This window comes from Geospiza fortis, unplaced genomic scaffold (genome assembly GCF_000277835.1).
Source record: "Geospiza fortis unplaced genomic scaffold, GeoFor_1.0 scaffold130, whole genome shotgun sequence".
Lineage (NCBI taxonomy): Eukaryota > Metazoa > Chordata > Aves > Passeriformes > Thraupidae > Geospiza > Geospiza fortis.
The window spans coordinates 5,341,374-5,368,487 of NW_005054300.1; the positions used below are offsets into that span (position 1 = coordinate 5,341,374).

The 27,114-nt window shown below is 38.9% G+C and overlaps 1 protein-coding gene across 2 annotated transcripts in view; it reads left to right on the forward strand.

Moving 5' to 3' along the window:
* Positions 1–2,790: 2,790 nt before the first annotated feature.
* Positions 2,791–27,114, forward strand: part of BTRC (beta-transducin repeat containing E3 ubiquitin protein ligase) — a 97,418-nt gene continuing 73,094 nt past the window's right edge. The window contains exons 1-2 of one of the 2 annotated variants that reach the window (XM_014309880.2): positions 2,792–2,854; positions 13,476–13,583. In XM_014309880.2, the coding sequence (XP_014165355.1) occupies positions 2,798–2,854; positions 13,476–13,583 (165 nt within the window). In that variant the 5' untranslated portion in view covers positions 2,792–2,797. Of the gene's footprint in view, positions 2,855–13,475; positions 13,584–27,114 lie in introns of both variants that reach the window. The other variant, XM_031062420.1, reaches the window with a different exon arrangement.

Here is a 27,114-nt window from a genome sequence, read left to right on the forward strand (position 1 = left end):
TGTCATTGGGATACTGCAATTCAGAATATTTTAACCAGATGTATTACTTTAATTGGCTCTCTCTGCTGAAGAATGCATTCCTAGGGGTCATTTGCAGTGTGCCTTGGATAACCACAGAAATTCAGAATGTAGGATATTGGCTAAACTTTTACAACCAGTCACCAATCTGAGAAATTGTAATTAAATTATGCTTTTTTGTTGTGTTTATTTTGATGTAAATGAGGGCTCACTTGTGCAAATATCCCACTTTAATGGCATAAGCAGCTGTATGTGGGTAATGGCACATGTACCTTGTGAATACTGGTAAAATTTGCTTCTCTTCTGTGTAGTCTCTCATTTCTTCTTAAATGAGAGCAGGTTTATCATGCAGAGGAGACATACCTCTGACAAATACAGTATTGAGGATGAGTGGTGGGTCTTAGTTTCTCCTATTTTTATGTTTCACTTGTCATCATTGAAAAATTAATTGAGTTTACAGTAGCTACTTATCTGCCAAAAGTCCTGATTGCTTTTATTACAATACTCAAGCAACTTTACTTTTGAGTCACAAAAAAATTTGTTGGTAAGAGTTGTCTAAATAGAAATGCATTGTTATCTTTACTACTGGAAACACTTCCACTGAAGAATAATCCTGTTGCTGGCAACAGATCTGTGAATACACTTAAATATTTGCAGGACCAGGGTCTTCAAATGCAATGGTTCAAGTCAGTGTCTTTAAATCAATTATTCAGACTGCTCTGGCCTGATGGGCTACCACATGTTAAGCAGCCTGCTGGTCTGAAGAGCTTGACTGTTATCTTTTAATTTGTAGGTTAGGTGACAGAACCACAAACAAATTAAGTAATTTTTCACAATTTATTGTGAATGCAGTTTGATTCTAACATCACAACAATTTGTTGTGTGAACTTGGGCGCATCTGAGACTGGTATTCAGGTCTCTCTACTTGTGACACTAATTTCAAATGATTGCTATTTCTGCTGATGAGTACTTTTATTTTTTTTCCTGAATAGATACATATTGGACTGTGCTACTTTGAGAAAAGAAACTGAAGCACTTGAGCCAGAAGTAAAATATGTATTTCTGTAGTGCTCTTGCTAGATATGCAGCACTTCATATAGTTTCTTCTCTTTCCAAAGCACATAGAGATGTCAAGAGATCCTCTCAGCAAACCTGTTAGGTGGGTTAAATGCATGTTGTCCCCATTTTAAAGTCATAGAGAGACTAACCACCCATGAAGTTAGTGCTGAAGGAAAGCTTAGGTCTTGGAGGATGATGCTTCTAGCTGTGGTAGAAGTCTCCTAAAACACAGTTTGTTAATGTGTTAAGCATTGCAAGTGCAAATGCAGCAGGTGAATGCAGTAACCAGACATACTTGAACTTTAATTTATCAGCACAATGGTGGTTATTAAAATTCATGTTCAACTGAGATCATTGGCTAGGACACCAGCATAATCTTACTACTACTTTGAAAGATTTAGGAGGATTTAAATTCAAACTGGAGAGAAGCAAAAATAACAAGTGCTTAAAGTATACTGCAAAATCCTGAGTATGTACTTCTCTTTAGAGGCAAGATTTAGTCCAGGCTAGTTCTTATTTTATTTTCATATTCCAAGGCTGCCCACCGTAGGTGTGAAGGTTTGTCATTCAGCCACTTTTTTTGTCTCCAACAGATTGTATTTTTTGTTGTTACAAGTACCAAAGCGGATGCAGTTTGTACAAACTAGATATTGTGTTGACTCAAGAACAAGTGAGAGTAAGCTTATCTTCAGTAGAGCCATTCTGAAAATGAGTAAACTTTTTCCAGCCTCCCAGGAGAAGTGAGTGGTAAGGGCACACATCTGATTTGGAGGGGAAGTACTGTGAAGTTAACAAAGGGATTGTGTAGTAGTTTCAAGAAATAAGAAAAATCTCTGGACTTGGTGTTTGTGGATGTTCTGCCTGGTCCTGTTGCTTAGATGCACTTGGTGTTTGTGTTCTGCCTGGTCCTGTTGCTTAGATGTGATTTTAATTTCTAAGCATCTCCTTTTTTGGGGGGAAGGGGAACACTTGAATCCACTTGAATGAGGGAGTATCTTTAAACTACAAATGAATTTCATGTCAGACACTGTTTTGGGGTTTGTTGCATACTTTTTCCTAGCTGTAAGTTATGTTATATATGTTTTGTGTTTCTAGAGCAATTTGGTGTCTTGCCTTTTCTTCAGTCCAGTAAAGCATGAAAACAGTAAATGGGGGGGGAGATTATATTTGTCTGTCGATTTGAGGCATAATGTATGGCTCTGTGTAAGTATAATATCCTGTTACCCTGATATTAAGGCTGCACCTCTTCAGGAATTTTCTGTCATCGCTTCATGTTGTCCAGTGTCTGGTCTGATCATGTTGAGGATGGTAACTGTGAAAACACTCATAGCTTGACTACTGCTGTTTTGACACCATTTGCTTTTTATATAGTGTCAAAAGCATTAATGACCATTAATCTTTGCTGTTTCACCACCACAGAGGCTGTACTTATCCAAGTGCATTTTTGTAGAAATTAAAAAAAAACCCCAAACCTATATATACTGTACTGAAATGTGAAATGGTGGAAAACATAAAAATGGTGGCTTTATTAAAAAAGTGTTCGTGAGGCAGCTGATATCAGAGCAGTAAACAAGAACTAATCTGGGGACTAAACCTTCATATCATGCTTAAAAAAATCTGCATTGTTTAAAGTGCTCCAGAATTTAGACTTAGGTTAGCTAGGTCCCAGTGTAAAAGGAGGTCTCTCTTTATGTCTATTCTCTCCTAGCCCCGAATACACATGCCAAAAGATGGATTTCAACTTATATCTTCTGGATACCAAGCATGGCTAAAGCAGGTTGGACTGTATTATTGTTATTCATCTCATGTGAGGGACCGTGTTAGACACCTGTGCTTGTCTCATTAGTGAAGTACATAAATGAGGGTGTAATGAAGTTACAGTGCCATGTTAGCTGATACCCCTCATAGCCATCACTGTTTTGTGTTTATGCATGCTGTGTTTGTATAACATTTTCTCACCAGTCTGATGAATGTGCACTTCCTGTAAATAAAAGTTCAAAATGCAGTCACCTGGAAGCGAAGAGGGTCAGAGTCTGAAAACAGATCTACAACAACAGCTTGAATTACAGAATTAAAATGGGCCTTCAAACACAAAGCTGCATGGTGGTGGTGCTGGTAATAATGGGGAGGCCACTGGGTTAAAACTCAAGAGAATTGCATCTAGCATCTAATTCAGATCTGCCTGGGTGAATCAAGTATGGACACTTACTCACATCACATAACAATTGTGCAGTTTGACACAGTCTGACACTGTGGGGAGTCCCCACTCGGAAGTGGCCTAGTGCTATATTACTCTGGCTATTATTAAAGGCCAGGCTTTAGAAGTCTCAGCAGTCTGCCTCTAGCAATTGCTGTCAGCTTTTCACTTTTGTGAGTGAAAAATCCCCCTTCAGAAAAAATAGCTTAATTTACAAATGGCCTGTACAGATCTGTTCTCTGATGAACATATATGATGAATCCTGTGTCCTTGAGAATACATGGTTTAAAGTTGCTGTTTCTGTAGAAAGCCAGAATGTGTTGTTATGGCAACAAAAACTGAAATATGAAAACAGCACAGATAAGCTGCATCCTGTTGTCATGGCAACTGCAGTTGTGAAATGACAAAACGTGGTGGTGAAGGGATCTTCAAGGTGGTACCGTGAGCCCAACATAAACAAAGAGCCAAGTCACTTGAGCAGAGTGTGAGAATGAAAAGCTGCACCAGCAAATCCCCTTAAAATATGAGTTTCATTGAAGGTGCTAACAGGATGGTTTTGATAGTGTCCAGTCTTGTGTCAGTATCTTAGAAGCAGTAGGTAGTAATGTGCTTGTGCAAGCTGCTTACTGCTGTCAACTTACTGATAGAGCTTGAACACCTATTAGAAGATGGGCACCAAATCTTATATTTGCAAGCCATTTCTTTGAATGAGTGATGTGCTGCAAGGGTGAAGTGTGCTTTGGAGCTTCTCTCCGAGAGACCGTTTCTCTCTCTCTCCTCAAGTCCACTCCAGTGAAGGTCAGCTGGGACACTGAAGCTTCTGTTTTCTTGATTTAAACTTTGCTGAGCCTGAGGCAAGGTGTCTCAGAGGAATCTCAACTCTGCAATTATTGTCTCACAGAGCTCAAGTTTGTTGACCTATGGGGCATGGCATCAGTTTCTCTTTCTTATGTGGGTTGGGAGAACAATAGGAAGAGGATTGTGTGGCTGTTCTGTTTTCCTTTTACTTCTGAGGCCAACAGAGCAGCCTTATATTACCAGTGCTGTGATGCAGGTGGGATATATGCTTTTTGGACTCTGAAAAATACCAAGGGGGTAAAAAACCTAAAATGCACAGTAAAATTCCAAGGAGGCTTTACACTAGGCAACCTCAAATAATAGAAGAATTTGCACTTTTTGAAAAAGATATTTTTTGCAAGCATGCTTTCCCTTTGATTTTTAATTTATTGGTATTAGTTTTAAAGTCTGTCTCAATCTTCTTACTCCTTGACCCAAGGAAAAGTTATAAACCTGTGCTTGTCATCAGCAGATTCTGTCGTGGAAATAGCTTTGCTATTCCAATTTCGTGCTGTGATTTCACCACAGGAAGTATAAGGGTAAGGCAGTTGATACAAAGGCTGGGAAGAGCTTTCATGAGAAGCAGAGAGGTTAAATTTTTTTGAGGTGAGTTGGGTTTGGTATAGGATATCTATCAAAGGTACTACCTGTAAGAACCATGTATTGAAAAGAAAGCCACTTTTGATGTATGTAAAAGCATAATCTTCATTTGCATCCACATGGAATGGGGGTTGTGCATCAGGTTTATTCTCCTGTTGTCTGTATTTTTAACTGGATCCTAACTTAATGATTTTTTTTTTCCTCAGCATGGCTGAGTATTGATCTGGTGCCTGACTTACACAGGATGTGAGAAGTATCCCAGTAACATATTGTATTAGCGTGGACTAAAAGCAGTTTATATTACAGATGAGGTGGAGGAAGATGAAGTTCTGCAAGACTGGACACATACTATAAATATCCATAAAACTGACAATTTTATCTAAAACCAGTGCTGGCGGCATTTGCATATTTTCAGCCTTCTTAAACTGCAGATAATAGTTGAACACTACCTGAGCATGGGTTGCCCACACTGATGTCATTACCCTCTGCTCTTTAATGGCAGGTTTTATATTTAATGTTGCTGTGCTGTAATGGAGAGTTGTATTGTGTTTTTATGTGGGCTGGAGGAAATACAATACCAATGGCCAGAAATGCATGTTGCTTTTAGACTGGCATTTTAAGTAACCTGCATTGTTCTCTTTACTCTAGCTCTTTCCTGTTTAGGTGTTTGTCTTTTTGTAGAAAATGCAGTTGTTTCATTCAGCCTTGATCTCTGTTTAAGCTTTTGACTTGCTAGCAGTCTGTAACATCCTATCACCTAGATGCTGTCCCTTTGGAGACAAGCCACAATTGACTTCTGAAGGGAGACAGGGAGGGAATGTTTGTGTATAAATACAGTCAATAGACGTGACATTTTAATTCCTATATTATATGGGCACTTTCTATAAGCCAAACTGTGAAACTGGGCAAGTTAAGCTAATTAGGTAAAACACTTACAAAAGCTTATTTTGATTACATAAACGGGGAAGTAAAAGTATCATTTTTAGGTGGCTTCTGAAACATGGTTATTTGGAGTTAAAGCTAATGCCTCCCTTTTTCATAGCATTGTGAGCAAGTATGCATCACGTAGGATATGTAATGTAATGCACTCATCTGAGCCTTTCTGCCTCCCACTGTCTTTTTGTAGTAGAATTTTTAAAGCCAAGTTATAAACCTGTAAATGTGTTTTATGCTGGAAATTCTTGGTGATACCTTAACTAGATTGGTACCAGCAAAGGCCAGTATAATCAAAACAAGGCACTTCAGATATTAATGGTCTGCACTTCAGTCAAGTCAGCTGGAAAAGAGAGTGTAAAAACCAGGACTGTGGTGAAACCAAGATTCTTCTACTAGAATTGCACTTTGCTGAGAGAAAAATGAAATTATTCTGGATGTATTTTGGTTTTGTAATTTTGTCATTTAGCATCCTTTCCTTAACTTCTAAAACATCTACTTTCAGTGGATCCATATGCTTTTTAAAATTCAGATACTAACTCCTTGGGTGGAAAGTTGAAATAAGATTTCTTTCTGCAGTTCATTTATTAATACTTGGCACTCCTATAGTACATAATGTCCTCAAAGCACTATGCAGGCATATCACTTATCCTTGAAACACTTTTGTGTGGTAGGTGCATAACAATAACTCTGAGAGATTTTATGGAATTAAATAAAGTAGAGATGAGGGAAAAATCTAATGAAACTTCCATTTCATATCTCCACCAATGTAGGTTTTTTCTCTGCAGTTTGTGTCATGAAAATAGAGAGGAGTTCTAGAAATATTCCAAGATGAAGAGGTTTCAACACAATACTTAGTATGTTGTGCTACTCTGCCCAAATTCATGAGGAATTGTTTGTAACTGATCAGGCTTTAGATGCAGAATTATAGAATCATTAAGTTTGGAAGATATTTCTAAGATCATCAGATATAATGGAGCTTAGTAGCAACTGTGTTTTCTTGCTTACCAAAGAGCCAAGTGCACTTGGTCTTGTAAAATCTCCATTTTAAGCCTTCACATAGTTTCATCTTTTAGACCTTGGTGAGATTGCTCTTACTAAGTTTGGTGTTGTTTAAAGAAGCACACACAAGTGTGTGTGCAAATTTTACTCCTTAAAGAAGGGTATGGCACCTAAATCTTAAAGCTCTGCAGCTGCACTGGTTTAGATTTATCAACTTCATGCATTGAAGAGCTATAATTATGAAAACGTTAGTATTGTCGAGTTCAGATGTGATCCATGTAAGTCTCCTCAAGCACTTGGCAAATGAGGATCTTGTACACTTTATAGATGGAAGTTGGCTCCTTTCTGGGGCATGTCATTTCTGTTGACTTGAAATCACAGAGGTTGAACTCCAGTAACCACTCTTGGGGAAAACACTTCTTCACAAACATTGACCTAAAAGCTGTGATTTGATCCTCCCAGATCCCACTCAGGTAAGTTATTATTTGGATAATCTGAATAAGTAAATCCTTTTCCATGTGTCTTACCATTGGTATTTAAAAGTAGTTAGTGAACTGGAATATCTTGTAAAAAGTTACTGTTAGCTAGGGAGTTACCAGAAGGTTAGAGAAGAGTTTGCATAATACGTACGTTAAGGAAAATTTACTGAGCAATTACACACAAAGTGGGTGGCTGAAGGAGAAAGAACCCTTTACAGCAGTTGGAGTTCTGTGTGCACAGCAAAGCTGGCAGAATGTGGTAACACCCTGAGGGTGAAGGGGAAAACTGCTGCACTGAAGTCAGTGATCTGTACCAGGGTAAGAAGTCCAGTATCACCTACATTTGGAGTCTAGGAAGAGTGTTATAATTGAATCTGGTAGCATGTTTCAGCCTCTGATTTGAGAGACCTAATTGTTGGGAAGTCAGACCCTGGTTGTGCCAGAAAAATACACTCAGCTTTCCCAAAGTGAAATGTTGGTTTTCTTGGTTTGCAGTTCGTGAAAAATGGTCCAAGGGTCTTTAATGATATAACTGAGCTTTGTTATGGCAGAGCAGGAGCACAAGCCACTTTGAATCATACCCATACATGCTTGTGGAAATGTGACCAAAGTGTCTGAACACAGTAGAAGGTGAGGAATTGTGCAAAGCACTGATTGTGACAGCAACCTCATCTGGCCCTTCACCATTTGGGTGCAATATGTGCAGCTAGAGCTGTTCGTGGGCTGGCTGAGCCCTGTGAGATCCTTCTCATGGTCACGCTCCAAGGATTACTACAGTTGCCTCTTTATTTTTATAAATTTATTTTCTTATTGTGGAAAGACTTTCAAGAAAAACTGCCAGTGACAAGTCAGAATTACCTAGTTATAAGTGTGGCAAACTGGTCTGGGATGCAAGGAAGTGCACATTTTAACTGTATGGCTTTCGACTGTTGTTTTCTTGTCTTAATTAAGACTTACAGCTTTTAATGTTTTTCTTATTTTCAAGTGAAAACAGGCAGAAAACTTTCTCCAAAAGTTATGAAAGTATTAATTTGCTCTGAGACATGATAGTCTCTTTGGTAAGTTCATAATTGGGCAGAATTTTTTTTAAATGCATATTCTTGTCTCTCAGGTATATAACTACTTCATAACTGGTAAATCTGTATTCATATGTTAGGGTTTTTAAAGGCATATTATTTACACAATTCACTTGAATGGCTCCTCTGAAAGCTGTGTGGCTCTCTCATGTAATTATGTATTTAGTATGCCTTGCATCCATTGTTGGGATAGGGGAAAAGAAAAAAACCTAAACCCCACAAAATCTACTAAAATAAATAATAAAAGAATATTCTCATTCTGTTTTGGCAGCTTTTTTAGAAGTTGTATTATATACTTTTTTTTCAGATAAGAAGAGCTACCAAAGCTAAAAAATGAAATATGTATGGCAGGTTTTTTAATTGTGAAAGTATACAAGATGCACTGGGAGTATTTTTTTTTTAATACTTATATATATTTAATCAGAAAACACCTCTCAGAACAGTAGAGGGGAAAATAAGAGATACCTTTTCATTTTTATGCGTATGTGAGAGGTTAAAAGAATGAAAAGTGGATCAGGGAAAGGATCCAAAATAATTTTTTATCCAGAAGTAAATTTCTGGAATTGTTATTAAGTTTCATGAGACCAGCATTTGCAATGTAAATAGCAGCTGCCTTATCTGATATGTTTCATGCAATGTGTTGCATTCTGTGGTGACAGGAATAGTGCAGACTGAACACAATATGAAAGTGATGTATGTTATATTTTTGGCATTGGCTTAGTTAAGTATGTGGCCAAAAAAAGTATAAGAGGAACTGAGTGAGATTGAAAGGTATTAAAGTTTGTTCTCCCATTTTTTGTGGTATATGATAAAAATAATTCGGAATATTAGGAATCCCAGTAAGATCTGAGCATGTGTTTGATAAAGGATTAAAATTCCTTAGGCACATTTCCTGAGAATTAGGTTTTATAGAGCATGCAGGAAACAGCAGTGTGAAAGAGACTTTAAGGGAGAATTGTTCTTACCAGCCATCCCATATTTGCTTTCTTGAGTGGTGATCTGTCTCCTCATATCAAGCTTGCATATGGTTTATATATTTCTAATACCCTTCAGAGCATCCCATATGTTTTATCTGCTCCAGTTTGGCTGGTGGGATTTCTAGGGTCTCTTTTCCCCTCATGTCTTGGTTTTTGTAAGAGTTAGAAATTGTGATTGTTTTATCTTTAGAGTTCACTTGCGTAAGGTGCTGAATTCTGTACTAGAAGGGAAGCAATTCTGAACTAGGGAAGGACTGCAATAGATGTGGTTAGCATCTGAAAATAATTTTATATACAGTACACCAAACACCAGCCCTTGGGGAGAAAGTTTGCTTTCCTCTTTGGGTTTGTCACTAACTTGTGAAGATGAACAAAAAGTTACTAGGCTGCCTGTAAATCAAAGGTGTTTTAAGTGCACAGGTTATCATAAAGTTCAGTACAGGGTTCTTACAGGGGTAGTAGGTAATACCTCACTATTTTAAAATGTGCCACAATTAGAGACAGTAATTCTGTACTGCTGTCTAATTAATTTCTCTGAAGTGACTATGAAAAAAATATCCTTCAACTGTTGTTTGATTTTCTTTTGGTCATTTTTGTTTTACAGTGAGCTCAGTATAGTCAGTTTATGCTTTCATACCTGTGCACTGTAGTTGTGAACTGTAGTAGTTCAAGAACTTTATTTTTCCCTGTGTAGAGCCACTTAGTTTTACAGGACAAGGTGATATATTTCTGACCTGTAACACAATTTACTAAAACTGTGTTAGTTACCCCTAGTATATTGTATTTGCTGAAGGACTAGAAGAGAACAAATTTGATAAGAAAAACCCAGTCTGAAATGGTAATGTATAATCTTGTAATGCAGTAGCAAATAAAGTAAATAACCAATTTTTAGCACTGGCAAAAATTTAGCCATTGAGTGTGTATTGAAATTTGTCTTTAGGACATCAGATAATTGGAAGAGAGGGTAGACTATTAGAGGCAGAACATCTGATGTAGTCAAAAAATGTTCTTGCAATATAATTACAAGAATAATTGAATAGGTTAAAATACATCTTCCCTTCAGCTAATGGTTACTGTCCACTCAGCTCAGGCAGAGGCTGTCAATGCTTCTAGCCTATTTTAATTCAAAGTAAGGCAAACCCATTTTAATCACCAGTGGAGCAGCTGGAACCAGCCTCTGTCACAAGGAGGATTCTGGTCTTGTTTGAAACTGTACTCCCTGTGTTTATTTAGTGGGAAAATACATTTCAGAGTTCAGGGAGTGGGATTTTAAAATCAATTGGAAAAAGAAAATGGATTTTTCATCAAATAATTCCCTATTTTATGCCACTCAATGTGTATTAAAGATGCTTAGCTTTTCTAAATAAAAAGCTTTGTGTCTCTGGGTCTGAAAGTTGTTCAGACATCCGAAGTATTAATGCAGTTGGGAGTTAGGAAAGTAAAGAGATTGCTGCATTCTGGCCCAGTACTTAGGAAGCAATACCAGCATTCCCATTTGGCTCTAGTCCAAGCACTGTGCCTCTGTACCTTTGTTTTGATGAATCGATGTAGATTGACTGGCGTTCAGGAGAGGATTTTTTCAGTCAGCTTTCAAGTCATGAACATTGAGGCCAGTCCCTTGTTTGTGGAGCTGACAGTACAAAAGTGAATGTTTGACACGTGGCTTGCTCAGTGCATGGGGATAGAGGCTGTTGAGATTTTTCAGAGATCAGGCTCTAAATGAAGTTGTTCTGGTGGGTCACTCATCTGATTTACACACAAGCTGTTTCTATTGAAGCACCTGGGGCCTTTTGTTCAGGCTTGTGAGTAAGCCTCTTTCAGTCACCAAAAGTAATTTAGTGTCTCTGCTTACTTCAGTAGGTAAAAGGCAAGTACAGGAGTGACATTTCCTTCCACACTGTGCAACTTCACGCTTATGTTTTTGAGATAGGTAACAGAACTGTGCCACTAATGTAGATTTTGTTAAATACTGGAACAGATTCAGAAATCATCTAAGGTATTGGTAGTTTTTTACTTTGTACTTCCTAACTCTGGAACAATACTAAATGGCAGGAGTGCATGGGTGAGGAATGATATCCTCTGTTGGACAGAGAGCTCTGCAGAACAGCCCTTCAATGTTTGCCTTTGTTATTGTGGCAATTTTAGAGGAAGACATTTCATTGCCCTGTAAGTTCCCTGGCACAATAGAGTGCCCTACCTGCAGATAGTAATGACTCTGACTTGAGCTGTAATCTCACATAAACCTTGAGTCAACTTAAGCTTGCCTTTCCACTGAATGCTCCTCATTTTTCCTGCCTCTGTACCTTTCCATGCTTGAGTCAGTACAAATATTTAAAGTAACCTCTTTTTTATATTATCAGTCAGTTTTAATGGCAATCAGTTCTTTGAGTTCATTATCACAGTACAAAAACTTGAGGCAGCCTCAAGGATGGGAAAGCTTGAGAATATGGAATAAATGATAACTGCAAGTCCTGGATAACTCTGTATGAAAAAAATCATCCCATATTTATTTTGTATTATGTTATGAATCCTGGGATGGATAATGGTAAGCAGCTGATCCTCACCTAGTGAATTTGCTCTGCATCATCAGAGAAGCCATGTAGTGAATCTCCTGTTACTGTGATGTTCTTGGAGACTAATAAGCAACTTTGATTTAAATAAATAAAATTGGTGAAATGCTTAATCATGGATGTCCATTTCATGTATTAATTTTTTTTTTAAAAAGTTTTTGTCACAACAGCTTTCAGTAGCTGTAGTGATACATATTACATTGCAAAGAAGACATTGCTGGCATTTGGAAGGTTTTTATGTGTGGGAGTGTTTGGGAGGTTAGAATGGTGGACAAGGAAGTATGGCTCACTTTTGTAGCTTGTTACAATACTATGGCTGTAATTTTTTTTTGCTTCAGGAGGGGCATTACATACAAGTAGCAAGTTCATGTGATATGTAGTACTATGATGTACTCAAATTCTTGAGTTTCAGTATCTTTGTAAAGGGATGGTTTTTTTAAAATGAAAATGCAGCGAGGAATGTATTTTAAGGTATCATAAACTTCTATTGAGAATGTTTCTATAGGATATATTCCCCAGCAGTCTTTAAATACTATTTCTGGAACAGCAGTGTAAATTGCAACAAAGTACAGCAAGGAATCTGGTGACAGACAAGGTTAATCTCTGTGTCTGTCTGCACAGGGCCAGATTATGGATGTTGGTGATCACCTTTCTGCTCATTCAGAGATGGGTTATGTTGCTTTTACATACTCATTTAGTGCAAGATTGTGCAAGGTTTTCTAGCCCTCTCAAGAGCAGGAAGAAACGGAGGCTCAGAAGGCAGCTGTCATTTCATACCCATTCCAGCTGCCCTTTCCACTCAAATTTCCTCCCATCCCCTCCCCCTCTATTAAAAAAAAAAAAAAAAAAAAGTGGGGGCAGGATTGCAAAAAAAGAAGAGTATGAGGGTTTAAAATCTCCAGCAGCTAATCTATCACATCCTTCAGTTTTCATGGCTATCTGCCAATTTAAAATACACTTGTTTTTTCTGCCTTGCCAGTAATTAGACAAATGCAATACTGCTTATGGCATCAAAAACTGTGTGTCTGGTAAAAGCAATTGCTATCATAATGCATCCCTAAATTTAATAGTAGTGGTGTAAAATGAATAAGCAGCTCTCTATTTCAAGGGGTAATGGCTTTAACTATCAAAATGGCTAGTATTTTCCTTGATTGGCTGCTTTGTCTCCTTTTTTGAATTTCTGTTTTTAGGAACTGAATCAATTTATTATAAAAATTATATTTTATTTAACAAACAACAAGGCAAGCAGAAACACGAAACTCTTATAAAGTGTCACAAACTTCCTATTCACCTGGGATCATAGGTTTTTCCTTTTATCCCATTTACAGACAAAACACAAACCTTTTCTTTCCCTGCAAGTATTACACTTAAAGTTGTCATTTACTTTTCTGCTTTCCTTGCAAAATTGCTTGCCTTGTGTTCTGCCTGGAGCATTGCTGTGGATAGAGAAGAGGTCTGATTAATTGGAAAGAAACTTTCTATTACTGGGAAAATTCAACACATTGTTGTGGAATATTAATCAAAATTTACTTTCTTGATCCATAGTGCCTTTTTTTTTTGCTACTATGCCATCTGTAAAGCTTCTCTCAAGGAAAAGATGCTTCAGCAGTTAGTGCTCTCTTAAAGGGCAGTTGCATTGATGCCATTTGGCTAAGCCTTAAAAGTTCCTGTAATCTGTGCCATCCTGTCTCATACAGTCCCATCTCATAGTTGTCCTTTCTCTGCAGTGCTCTATGCCCAGATCTCTGTGGCTGGGCTGCTCCAGCCTGGCGGACAGCATGCCCTCGCTGCGATGCCTGTATAACCCAGGGACTGGCGCACTCCCAGCTTTCCAGGTACTTTCTGTCTCTCCCCACTCCTTTTCTCTCCATCTGTGTGCGTGTGCATCTTCTTTACTTGCCTGCTTGACCTCTGTTTATTCTGGTTCATACTCTGCCTCTCCTCTGTCATTCTGATCTCTGGTATTTTAACCCATCTTGTGTAGATTCAGGGCAGCTGGGGCATTTCCATTTACCTTGATATAATTATTTTATCTAAGTTGGCTTGATACTATCATCTTTTTCATTGGTTTTAAATTGTGTCAAAAAGATACCACTTAATTATATCTGGCAAACAGCATCCATCACACCGTCTCCAATCTGGCTGTTCTGGCTATTTGTGATTCCCCTCCTATCTAAATTTTCTGTGTGCCACTTAAAGGACTGAGAGGGTGAGTTCATTGCCATGATGATAATTGATGCCAGAAATTCTTTACTTCAGCTTTGTTAGCAGGAGTCTGGACATTTTGACTACAGAAAATTATTATCCCAGTAAGCTGTCAGTCAAAAGGCAAATAAAGGAAAACTTTTTTTCCCTTTGATCTCTGAGTTTGTTAGATTCAGGCTTTTCTCTGTCACGAGTCAGTTTTCTGCCAAACCAGTTTGTTCAGACCCTTAGGGTGACCAGTGAATCTTAAAAAATGCAGACATTCTCCCATGGGTAGAGAGTAAGACAGGTGCTGGGTGAACATCAAGAAACCTAGACAAGACTCTCCTGATCATTGCAAGCATTTTTGATGGCATGTGGACATACCAGCAGAGACTGGGCTCTGGAGATGTTATATTCACATTGGAAACTCTGAGGTGTTTTATAAACTGCAGTGACTGAGGACTTCAGGAGTATCTCTGCAAAGAGCATGTTTATTTGAGCTTATTGTAGCATGAACATTTACTTTGAGGTTTATGCTGCTAGATTATGCTGCTGCTGGCCTAACCTGTGGCAGAGAGTTTTATTTACCAGCATCTTTCAAAACCAGATAAAAAGAAAAGGCCAGAATCTTTCTGAAATTTTCACTTGTTTTGAGGTAAGTTCATTATGCGCCTCTAAAGGAAAGCATGCAAAGATTATTTTAAGTTTTACTTCTTGCTCCCAGAGTTAGGATAATGCTGTGGAAATAATCCTCTTAGTCCCAGAGGAGGCTTAAGTGTCTTGCAGCATTTTGGTGCAACTCTTTTTGCTGACACAGCAGTAGCACTGATGGACTCTGGAAGGTGTCCTGCCAGGCCTCCTTTGCTGATCCAAGCTTTTAGTGGGGCTTTCTGTGGGGGAGGGGGAAACACGACTTTTTATTAGTCTAAGAGGCCTCTAGAGACAACAGGCAGAGTTTAGACCCCTAATCCTGATTTGCATAATTTGACTAAATCATATGGGCCTAATTTTTGAGCTTCTGGCTATTGAAGGAATCTCAAATCTCTTTAAGCTTAGCAGTATATGGAAAGTAATTTATAAACTCAAATTGAGACTTCTTTCTTTCTACTTGAATTATTTTTGATTACTTAAAATAGCATATATTACAAATGAAAGATAATTTATTTAAGCTTAAGATGTCCTTACTAATGGTAGATATGAAAAATAACTGTTCTGCTAATGCAGTGCATTGATATTTGGGGTCAAATGAGTCAGCTGCACAGTGATTCATTGTGCTGGGATACTGGTAGGACTGACATTTGAATTTCTGCAGATTTTGAGAGACATTTCCATGTGTATTTAGTGACTATGGGAATTGGGGAAGTATGTCCTACTTGCCATCTGAAATGGTAAACTGGTACTCTTCACTGAACTCTGACTGTTGTGTTGAGGAGCACATCTGCCAGTTGAGAGAGAAACCACATTGCCAACAACAGCTTCTGCAGCACTGAGTCATCCACATTTCAGTCCATTTTTTTCAATGGGCTCTGATTGATCCTCATTAGCTTGCATGATTTGAAGAAAACTCCCCTCTGAGACATGGCTTCTGCATTTTCCAGTGCAAAATGGAGTGGTTTGGAGCCTGCTGGAAGCAGTGATGTTGCAGTATTTCATCATTCTTTAATGCTTTTTTTTTTTGGTATCAAATCTTCAGGAAAGCATTAAAGACTTCCTTGTAGCCCAGTGAATTTTCTCATATTAAGTTACTTTGTTTATTCCACAGCAAGCTCGGAGTAACTGGAGAAGCATATCAATGTTCTTTGCTTATGGCAAAAGAGAAGATGCCATCTGGAAGGCTACTTAGTCACTGCTGAATTTGTCTAGTTATTTACATGCCTGCCTTCAGATGCTCAGACAGAAATGTGGAAAGATGCTCTTTTTTAATAGCTCAGTTAAAGTCTTACTGACTCCTCATGGGAGGCATTGGCAGGTAGTTGATTTAGAGATAATTCTGTTAATATGTCAAGTAACTTCATTTTTCTTCTTTGTGTTTTTATTATTGGAGACAGGTGAAAATAGGATCTTCTGGTTCCTCAGCCCTCTTTTTAGGCAATCATCCTGCAGTGGGAAAGGCTTTAAGGCTATATCTATAGGGGAATAAGGAGCTAGAAACAGTTCTTTTTTACATCTTTTATCTCAAAGGGCTTTGCAGCTGATAATCTACAGTGTAGCTGAATTTCATAGCAATCATGGTGGAGGATGGCAGCGGATTGGAACATGAACTCCTATAAGGCACTGTGGGAAGTGGTCAAGTCAAAGAGGGTATTTTAACAAGAGAAAAAGGCCAGCTATTCTATTTTCAGTGTCTTGGATGCCAGATTTTACAGTACTGTTAATCTTCAAAGCAACTGAAAATTAGGTTGCGTGTAGATTCTCCTAATAATAAAAAATAAATTATGCAGAATATGCTCCTTTTTCTTAGAAATTTGTGCTTTGGAAATTTACAGATGTGCCAGCAGGTGTCTGTTTTCATGACATTTTCCATGTGAAGATAGTTACTTTACCTGTTAAAATATTTTTCCATGCATGCTCACAAGGCTCTATGTATGTTGCTTTTCATAGTTGAAGCTCTTTGAAAATTCAAATTTACAATTACACCCATCAAGTATGCCAAGGGAATGATTGTATTAATCCTTCCAGGTTTGCAGAAGACTGAAGTATTTTCTTGAATTAATTTCTGTAGGCTGTTGTATAAATGAAGAGGCTTGAAGAGGAATTTGAAAGTCTTGCCAAAGACTTTATGTATCACCATAATAGCAGAGAGCAGTCCACCACTTCCTTTTTACCTAATTCACAGCCAACACAAATACTAGCTCCTGTTTAGATTGTAAACTTCTTGGGACAAGAGTCATGTTTTTATTGCCTTTGTCTGGAGCCTAGCCACAGGTGGAAAAGAAGAGAGTTGTCTTGTCAGCTTTGTTTTGCCAAATCTGAAACTTTTATTTCTGTAACAGGCTCTAGTAATCAAAGAGGGGGGAATACAGAAGTGTCTCTACAGAATGTCAGAAATTTGCATTTTGTTTTACTTGAAGATCTTGGCCATAAAGAACTACACCTCAGGGTTTGTCAGGTGAAGGGAATGAGCTTCTGCTCAGTTTGGCAGAAGTGAGCATGTGTGTGAGACTTCCTCAGTCTGGGCTATGAGCTCTGTCCTGGGCAGGACAGCATGGGTGTACTGTGCTAGGCAAATTGGAGTGCACTTGAGGCTGTGCAGTATGGATGTGACCTCTATGGACTGAGATTACTTTTGCAGAAAGGTGAACATGAAAAAGATGTTAAAGGTATGCAGTGATAGAAGTCTGTTGTCCCTGTGAGACAGGCATGAACTTATTCTTCAAATTACTTTTACTTTTTTTTTCCTAATGTTTATATTTTTTGTGTTACAAAGTGGAGTATTTGTTAAAGAAGCATTGTCAGTGTATTGGTGGAAACAGTTGTGTCTCTAAATTTCCGTCTGCCTGTTCATGCACTTCTGTGTTAGAAGTTGACGTTCTATTGCTGGAAATACAGTGTAAACATGAGCAGTAGTACATCATTTCTGGTTATACAGGAGGTTAGAGCTGGAGTCTTGGGGTGGGCAAACTGCATGCTCAGAAATGTGTTTGTGAGGAATACATTTGAAGGAAATTGTTTGGCTTTGGAGTCAGTGTTTGCTGGTGTGCATAGTTCTGTCTCTAATTGGGAAAGATATGGGGTGTCCAGTCACAGACTCCATCAGCATGGAGACACTAAGCCTGCTTTGTATTCACCCCTCTTGCTCTGCCGGTGGCTGTGTGAAGCCTGCCCGGGGGCTGTTTACAGTGCACCTCTAAAGCAGAATCCTAATTTTGGTGACTAATAGCCAGAGCATGTGGCTCCAGCATCCCCCTGGCTGGCAGCAGGCTCTGCCCTGGTTGTGAATGTAGTTAGGTGGCCCCCAACTGTTTACAAGACAGCAGAGGTGAGATCTTTGATTGACAAGTCAGAAATGCATTAGATCATTCCTCTGCCAGTCTCTGGTTCATGCTGTTAAAAATGTCAGCCTCTCCAAGTTTGAATGGCAGCCCGAGGGCCTCAGAAGCTTTTTGTTTTCTGAGATGGAAACACAAATTGGATGTGTGCCTGAGCGCTTCATCCTGGGCTGTAATTTCATCTTTTAGCTAAGAACCACAAGGTACATGAGCAAAGCACCCTGTAAACAATAATACTGGGGAAAAAAATAAACAAGGTCGTGTTTCTGGTACGTTGATCCACTGGTGTCCTGACCTCTATCACGTTGAACATCTCCACTCTGATTGCTGTTCCCTTTGGCATTACAATGAGAGGAGATAGACTGACACAGAAGGCAAAGATTTAAAGTTGCAGTGCTGTTGCACATTCCTTGTATTGGCTATGAAATATTGAACTGCCACAATCTGACACCTGGTTTTTTCAGCAAAGTTTCTTGTTGGAGGTGTTCAGCAGCAGTCTTTTCTGTTTTTCCTCATTTTACCACCTGGCAGGAGCAATTATAAAGGCATGAGACGATAAAAGAAGGATCAGAAATGAAGCCAAGTCGCATTTTGGTGTTTGCCTCCAGCCCCATTTGTAGCTCAGACTTTTTGGAGCTTCACTGTAGGAAGACCAGAATGGTTAGCCTAGCTGGAGATTTCTTTAAATAAAGTGCCCAGTGACTACAGAAGAGCTTTCTTAAACACATTTAGGATTTATCCCTCTTTAAATCTGATGACGTGGTCTGGCTGGTGGTGTCACCTGTGCAGAGACTGGGTGATGCTGGGGAGCCCACCAAACTCAGGGAGTTGCCCAGGGTGTGCTGCAAAATCTCAGCTCACAGGTAGTAGCAACAGCAAGAGATATTTTCCTCCTTTCAGGTGGCAAAGAAATGAAGGGGACTAGAAAGAAATCTTTGTGGATCAGTGGGATGGGTTTGGTTGTTTTTTGTAGCACATCACTAATTTCTAATTACATTGAGTAATTACATTTAGTAACAGAAATCGGCATTTGTTCTGCACCCATATTGATCCTCAGAAGTTCCATGTGCTTTTATTAGCTCTTTAATCTGGGTATCAAGAAGTGTGACCGTATCTCTCACTGAGAAATACCACCTCAGTGTTTCCAGCACAATGATTAATTTAAACTGCATAGTAGCTACAAGGCCTCCCCCTCCTTCAGCCTCCGTAGTGATGGTCCGGTTACTACTAATGTGCTTTTCTCACTAAGGTGAAGGCAAGGTTTCTAGCACACTAGCACCAGTTTGACTTTTGGGTTTAAAAAATGAAACAAAACTCATCCGAGTTTTCCTTCCTCCCTCGTTAGGAGTCAGGAAGGTGTGTAAAGCCGTAGTGACAAACGGCATATGCAGCGCCGCGTTGGAGGCATACAGGTATCTTTAAAGCTAGCTCCGGTTCCTCAGGATTGCGAACATCTGCTTGGAGGTATTGTGGAGCTCCACAATGCACTAATTGAATTACTCTTTTCTGGAGTTGCAGGCTGCGCTAATTGAATTAGAAGGCGGCTGTGCGTGTGCGCGCTCGGCGCGGGCGCGGCGCGGGGCGGGGGCCGGGCCATGGCGCGGACTGTGCTGCGCTCCCCCGGCCGCGCCCGGAACTGCAGCCCCGCGGCTCGCCGGGCTTTGGTGCTTAAATAACATTGCAGCGACTCTTCCGTGCTGCCCCAAAGCCCACATCTTTGTCCCTTTCTGTGGAGAAAGGAGGCTGTGAGGGTACCCCGCTCCAAGCCCCTCGCACCAGTCATAGGTGGTCCAGTGCGTTTAGAACCAGCCTAGTCCCTGTAAATCGCCCCATTATCACTTTGGATTTGGTGGCTCCACGGGCAGGGAGGACTTTGGAGGGAGCCGATGGCACAAGATCAAGCTGTACGTATTTGTGCACAACTGGCAAAAAGATAACACCAATGATTTGAATTTAAGAATGCGAATACAGAATTTTATGACAAATTTGGAGAAGTCATTAAATACTTTCTTACCTGCATCTAAATTTAAGCAATGTTAGAATTCAGTCACTCTTAGGAAATATACAGAGACAGTTCTGAATAATTCTGTATAAGGAGAAGAAAATGAAATATTTCTTCTCTGAAATAAGGTGATCACATGCAAAATTTCAAGGAATCAACCCAAACACTGTTAGTAGAAATGCACTTGCTAAATTTTAAAATTCATAGCTTGAAGAAGTACTTTGCTACACTGTGTCGGATAGATTTCAACTTATTTCCTCTGCTTTCTGTTGGCTATTACTTACATAGCGTGTAAAAATACTCAGATATTCTCTTGCCTGTATTCTTTCCTCTACAGATAACCAGATGACTCACTTTTCCATTAAATCTCAGCTATTTTCACTCAGTTTTATCTGTATTTGGTAGGTCATTCTCACAAACATAAACCATATCAGAGACAAGATGGTATTTGTTTTGCTTTAATGGTTTCTTATGTTTTGTTAGATTTGAAATAAAAATAATTTGCTAGAATACTCTGCAGACTAAGTAAAATGAAACTCTCCTTGTGAAAATACATAACCAATACTTTGTGATATGCATGATTCCTTTTTATGATGTTTGTATACTTGCCCTGTGTCTGGTGATGTTAAACAGGGCTTTTAATTACCACTAAGAATTGGCAAAATTGCTACTAAAGTTATTTAACAACCAGCTGCCCCCCGAAATAAAATGCAGGTTTTTTGTTAAATAGATGAAACAGGTTTTTGTTGCTTTTTGAGGAGAATTCCCAAAGAAGTTTATACTTTGCGAATTCTGTTTTTCAGATTTTATTTATGTTTATAGTTGTTTCTCTCTAGCATTTTATTTATATATTTCCTTATTTAAATATATGTGTATGTGTGTGTATAAGTATAAAAAAATCAGGTTGTCAGTCTTCTTGGCTGCCTTTCTAAGTAGTCAGGTAGACTGCTTCTAGTAGCCATTGTGAATGAAATAGCCAAGTAACTCATTGATCGTACCCAAATATTTATTTAGGGCTCATGTCTAGTTCTTAAATGGCTACCAATATAATTTGGTACCGTTGTGGAATTTTCCAAATTGTGTCTGTGTGTAGCAAGATCACCATTGCTTTTTGCCTACCTTCTACAAAAAATCCCTGTAATTTATTCCCTCAAAATACAACCATATATCCAGCGAACAAAGGAAGCAACTCTTCATTCAGCCAATAAAGCTGCATACACTTCTACTCTTTCAGGAATATACCTTGCTCTTCTATCACATCTTCAGAATAATAAACTGTGCAGCAACCCTTTGATGTAGGTAATAACATTTGACCTTGCAGCACAGTACATTCCCTTGTGCAAATGAAGACAAACTTAACACGTTGATGTTCATTAAAAAAACCCAAACACGCATGCACACAAAATTAGTGTGTAGGATAACACACTTATATCCAGTGCCTTCTTTTGGTAAAAGTCAGAAGTAAAGATGGTTGTGGTGAGATAGTCACCTTTAAAATAATGTGAGAGTGAATTTGGTGCTGCCTTAAGAGGCTGTAAATGGGAAAGAATCTATTCCATCCAGTGTATGGAGTGCTTTTAAAATCAATCTATTTCTAGAAACTAAATTGTCCTGGGACCAGCTCTTGATATAAAAATTCATAGAAACCTGTTTTTCCGAGTGTGGTAACTTCTTGCCATAGTGCTGTAGTGTTAGAATTCACATTGGCCAGGTTGTTCTGTAAATTAAACAGTGACAGCTTCCCTCGGGGGAACAGCCAATGTATTTATGATGATGTGCTGATTACACAAAATACACTGCAAGCAGAAAACAGCTGCAGAGAACAAACCTCTTAAAAGAATACAATTACAAATAGCACCCTCAGTATTTCTAGTGGTGAGAGCAAAATACAGCATGCTAATGCAGGCTTCTAGTTTGCTTCCAAAGAAGAAAAGGGATCTACAAAGAGGAGGCTGAAGTATGGTTGGATGCACACACAATGCCAATGTGGAGCAGCACATAATCCCCTCCTGAAGGTGAAGGGCAAGAACACACCTCAGACCTGCTTTTTAGCTGTCCTTGTTGCTTAAAATTCCTGTGACTGCAACTCCAGCAACATTGGCTGGTGAGGTGTTTGGGCTCTCTGGCTTGTCGGTGTTTTGACTGCTGTGGCTCATACCCTGTGTCCTGGTTAAGAGCTGGGATGTGATTAGATGACTAATTTGTGCTACCAGTATGACCATTATGAAACAGATTGTGGGAGATACTATAGGGGAAAAAAATGACTCTGGTTTAAAGCTGAGCTTTCTTCTGCTGCTAATTATTGCTTTGAGGGAACTTTTGGAAATAAATTCCAGTTGTTGTTTGCAGTAACCTGCGGTGTTTTGTTTTTAAAGGGTTCCTGTTTTGTATGTGTGGGGCAAGGTCTTGTACAGTCCAGTTTAGGATAAGATGAAACTTGAAACATAATATTACTGGAAGATAATGGAGGTGGGACTGTGATTATAAACACAGGACACAGACACACGAAGAGAAAAAAGTCTTCAGCTGGAAACGAGGAATGAGAAGTAACTGGAATTGCTTTGTGTAGTGCATCTGTATGCAAGAGAGTTGTGAAAAGGACCACTGTGGTGGGATTTTCTGTGAGGGCTTTTTGAAAATGAGGAGTACGTGGCAGTGGCAGCTCCCACAACTGCTAATATCTCACTTTGGAGGGATGCAAAAGCAAAAAACCTCCACAAATCCACAGCACATTCTTTTTTTGTCTGAGTTGATCTGTCACACTTAAATCGTTAAAATATAACATTCTACTTTTGGCTATGCCATGTATGTATGTGGGAGAGTGAAAATACAGAGAATGCCCTTTTCATCCACTTTTTCAGAGTCACTGATGGATAAGAATGATAAAAGTCTGGAATTACTGGTGTTTGCTATCTTTGTTATGTTCTGAGACTGTATCAATAAAGCATATTTCAGGCAAAACAACTACCTTTTAAAAATGAAGAAGTGTGGTCCTTTCAACATACAGATCTGATTTTAGAGCAGATGCACTAAAAGCATTGGTACTCTAATTTGGAAGGACTTAATTCACTAGCTTTGAAGAAGTGTCAGGTTTTCCAGCTATGGATTGCTGGCTTGTACTAATAGACTGTTATTCATCTGTCTGTATTTTCTTTAAATCGTTTTTGAGCCTGTGTGTGTTGTCCTGCTCTGCTTACATGTATCCCATGTGGCAAGAGGGAGTTTTGTATAATCACCCTGCTTTAATCAATAGAATAATTGATAAACCAGATAAGATTTAAACTGATTACCTCCCCGAGTAGAACTCCCTGAGGGCCTTGGACTCTCTTAATTTTGACATGTATGTTGTGTACCCCGTGGATGAAGTGCAGTTTGAATTATCTGTTTTTATTTGCTTAATGATGGGGAGGGTGTTAAAGTCAAATGTTTAATTAACCCAGCAATGGGCTGCGCTGTCACTTACACACACATCCAGCTGATTGAGATATCTCACCGAGAATACTGAATAGGAATGATAATGTGGCACTGAGACGGAAGATTGCTTTTTCAATCCATTTGCTGGGTCACTGCTTTGAATGTCTTACTGGATGAAAGGCATTCAGCCTGGAAAAAAAAATTCAGCATTTAAGTACATTTTGTTTTCCTGGCCCCTTTCCACCAAGAAGTTAAATAAAACAGATATGCTGTAGGTTTAATAAGCCATTCATGTTGTAGCAAAAAAGCTGCAACTACTGGATCTCGAATAGGCGGTGGTCTAGAGCTGTATAATTTCCTATAGGAACAAAATGTTTGCCAGCCCCACGGTATCTGAAGGTGAGAACCTATGTACATCTTTATCTTTCCTTCTTTGGCTGCTTGGTTACTCACCCTATTCAATGGTCTCCAAAGCATGTCCAACTCTTTTTTCTTACCCAGTGCAATGAAATTCAAAATAATAGTTTGTAACTCCTTGTTCTAGTTAAAGAAAATGGTGTTGTAGAGTTGGAATTATTTTACAGTGGCAGAACCTAGTAGTGAGTTGTTAAATTTAAATATTGCAGGAGGAGCTGTTGTGTTGCCACAATTAAATTTACTCTAGCCAAGTGAGGACAACCCAAGGGTTTGTTTCTTGGGTGGCAGCTGTTCAAAGGCTGCAGTGCTTGCTAGCCAAACATTATAATGTGCAGTGCCTAATTTGTGACTTTCAATTCTTTTATTAGAAGATTATATATTTTTTTTGCTTAATGTGATAGAACAATCACACCTTTTTTCATATCTGCAGTGAGGATTTTCAGCAGCACTGTGTGGAGGTAAACACACCCTGTATTGGAAGCTAACTAAATTTGCCTCATAGTCCAGTGGTGTGATTGATGCTCCTTGTGATAAATGTAGCTCTGGAAGCTTGAAAAAGCACCGAAGCCTGACTGTATGGACTAATTACTACTGTGAGGCACATTGGGGAGGTGGAGCTGTGTCACCCACACTGCTCCATGGTGACTCCGTAGGTACATTGAAGCTGTTCCAGATTGAGAACCAAATAGCTTTGGCTGCAGCGTCACCTGGCTCACAGTGTCTAAGACAAAAGATCTGGGTGCCTCCACATTTGGTGGTGTTGACAGTGTGCTGTGAATTCCCATCAGTCTGACACTGCAGTGACATCACTGAATCCCCATTTCTTAACAAGTGAGTTGCTTTAGGGGAGAAATTGTGCCTAAAAAGTTAACAAGTTTTGTTCCCCTGTGCTGTCATTTTTACTTTGGACAAATTGGGCTTCATGCCTTTGTTTTGTATCTCATTTTTCCCTTTCCTGCAATAAAAACAAGGAAGGAAAAAACAAGTAAAGCGTAGAACAGTACAGTGAGATGAGGATGGTGTCATTGATTTAGGTGTTTCGAGTGAGAATGCCACAGGTTCTGAGGAAGGGGTGTGATGACGAGTGCAGGTATTTTGTCTGTTTGACAGAAAAGCTCAGAATGAGAGGTTTTGGAAAAGGAAAATTATAATAATAAGTGTAGGTGGTGACCAGGGATGAGAGGGGAAGGGGTTTTGTAGTCAGTCCAGTGAGATGGCATTGGTTCTTCGAGAGAAATAGTTGTAAAAGTTAAAAAATAGTGCTTGAAGAAGGATGATGCCTATATAACTTAGATCAAAGTTACAAGGTGCTTATATAGCTTGAGTTAGAAGATATCAATATAACTTGATATACCTATATAACTGGATATCAATATAACCTAAATCATGACTTTTTATATATCTGTATAACCTGATACCTATATAATCTGAATCATAGCTTTTTATACTCATATAACCTGATATAAATAACTTTTGATACAATGTAATGGCTAGTATATGGTTAACTAGTTGCTTAATGCTGAATAGGCAAAAAAGAAGAAAAAAACTTGCCAGGTGGATAGTTTAGAGATAGATAAGTGTAGTACTAATGAAAAATTGTCAAGTGCAAAGCCAGTTAGCCACAAAGAATTTAGGCTGGTTAAGACCAGACAGACCAAGGAACACTGTAGCTGCGCTTGCTCCAAAGACAAAGTTGAAAAGTTCAGATGTGAAGAAGACCTTGGAAGCCTCCATCAAAGGCCCCCGACCTCCCTGAGCTGGATGGCACAAGCGCAGTGCAGCAGAACTGTCTGATAACCATGAGCTCATACGATGTAAATCAGTTCTGGCACCTGTGTGATGATGTTGGAGTGACACAGTGACACGAAGCAATACTCATTGTGTAAGTGTAGCACAGCACTGGACAGATGTGGGTGAGTTAGGTGGAGAAATCCCCCTCACCATCAGCACTGCAATAAACAAATACCTGCTCTATAGACATCAGTCTATGGGGGTTTATTTCCAGCCTGTCTTTTGGGCATCAAGGACATGAAATCTGCAGCAAAACTAGACACTTTTACAACTGGTTTCTAAGAGCACTTGCAGCTCCTATGCAGATGAAGCTGTAATAAATATTGTACAAAGAAAGTTAAGCTGTGTCTAGAGAATTTTAATAAATAAAAAGTTTTTTAAAACTCTCCCTGGATCCATTGGCTCTTGCTAACTCCTGTTAGTACAAGAAATACGTTTTTGACATGTATTTTGAATTTTGGCTTATATTCTAAGCCTGTAAAAGCTGATTTTGTGCTGCCCCCCCCATCCTACATGTAGGGGAAAGAAATCAAGAAAACATCTTATTCCAGCATACAAAATCACTGATGAAAGCGTACAATTCATGAGCATGGGAGGGAAGAATGCTGTGAACTGTGAATAAGAGTGTATAATTTCAAACTTTAGTACTTTTACACTCAGCGATGAGTGTTGAAAATGAATTTTTGTGGAAGGAATGTAGCAAAATGAAAGGAACAAATAAGTGAGAGCCAAGCCTGGATTGATTCAGTTCTTTTCTAAAAGGCTTCTGTTGCATGCAAAATCCTTCTTCCTGAAGTATGTGTGGCACAATTCAGCAGTCTGGCAGAAAAATTTAACCCCGGCTGAAACTGTTATAGAGGAATTTTAACATGAATTTAAAAGATGGGAGAAATTACTAATGTTGCCCTGAAGAATAGAAAGGGAAGAATATTGTTTTGTTCAATGTGAGGAGCAGATGTACAAGGGTAAATCAGTAGGAAAAGGCAAACCAAAGCACAGAGATAATAAGATTCAGAACAAGTCCTGACACCAGTCTTACATAAGTGATCTGGTTGAATATTTGAAAGTATACCCATATTATGTGTGTTGTAAGGTTAATTGGATGTTTTCAGCCATACTTTTTTGGGAATGTGTGCTTTTTGTTCCTTAAAAAGATGTAGATGGCTTTGAACTACATAAAATTTTGGAGTACAAGATGTACGCTATAAAATCATGCATAGAAAGTGCTAGCTATAAAAACATGTGTATACCTGTGAAGGTGCTGATCAATTTGTGCTGTTTAGGAAAGAAAATTCCAAAACAGACCTGGCTGTGAAGAAATGCAAATAATAAAATTCAACTGGAGGTCCTTGAGGCTTCTTAAGCTCTAACCTTGTTATGAGGAATGGGGAAGTCAAACTGCCTAATGCAGATGTCTGTGAGTTACAAAAACAACCAGATGTCCTGATTAGCAGAAGCAAATGTTCTTCCCTTAATCCACGTGAAATTATATTCAAAGGCTCTCTGGATGTAATGTGTGTGTAAATAAGGGACCAACAAACATTGGAATAGAAAGAGCCATTGGCC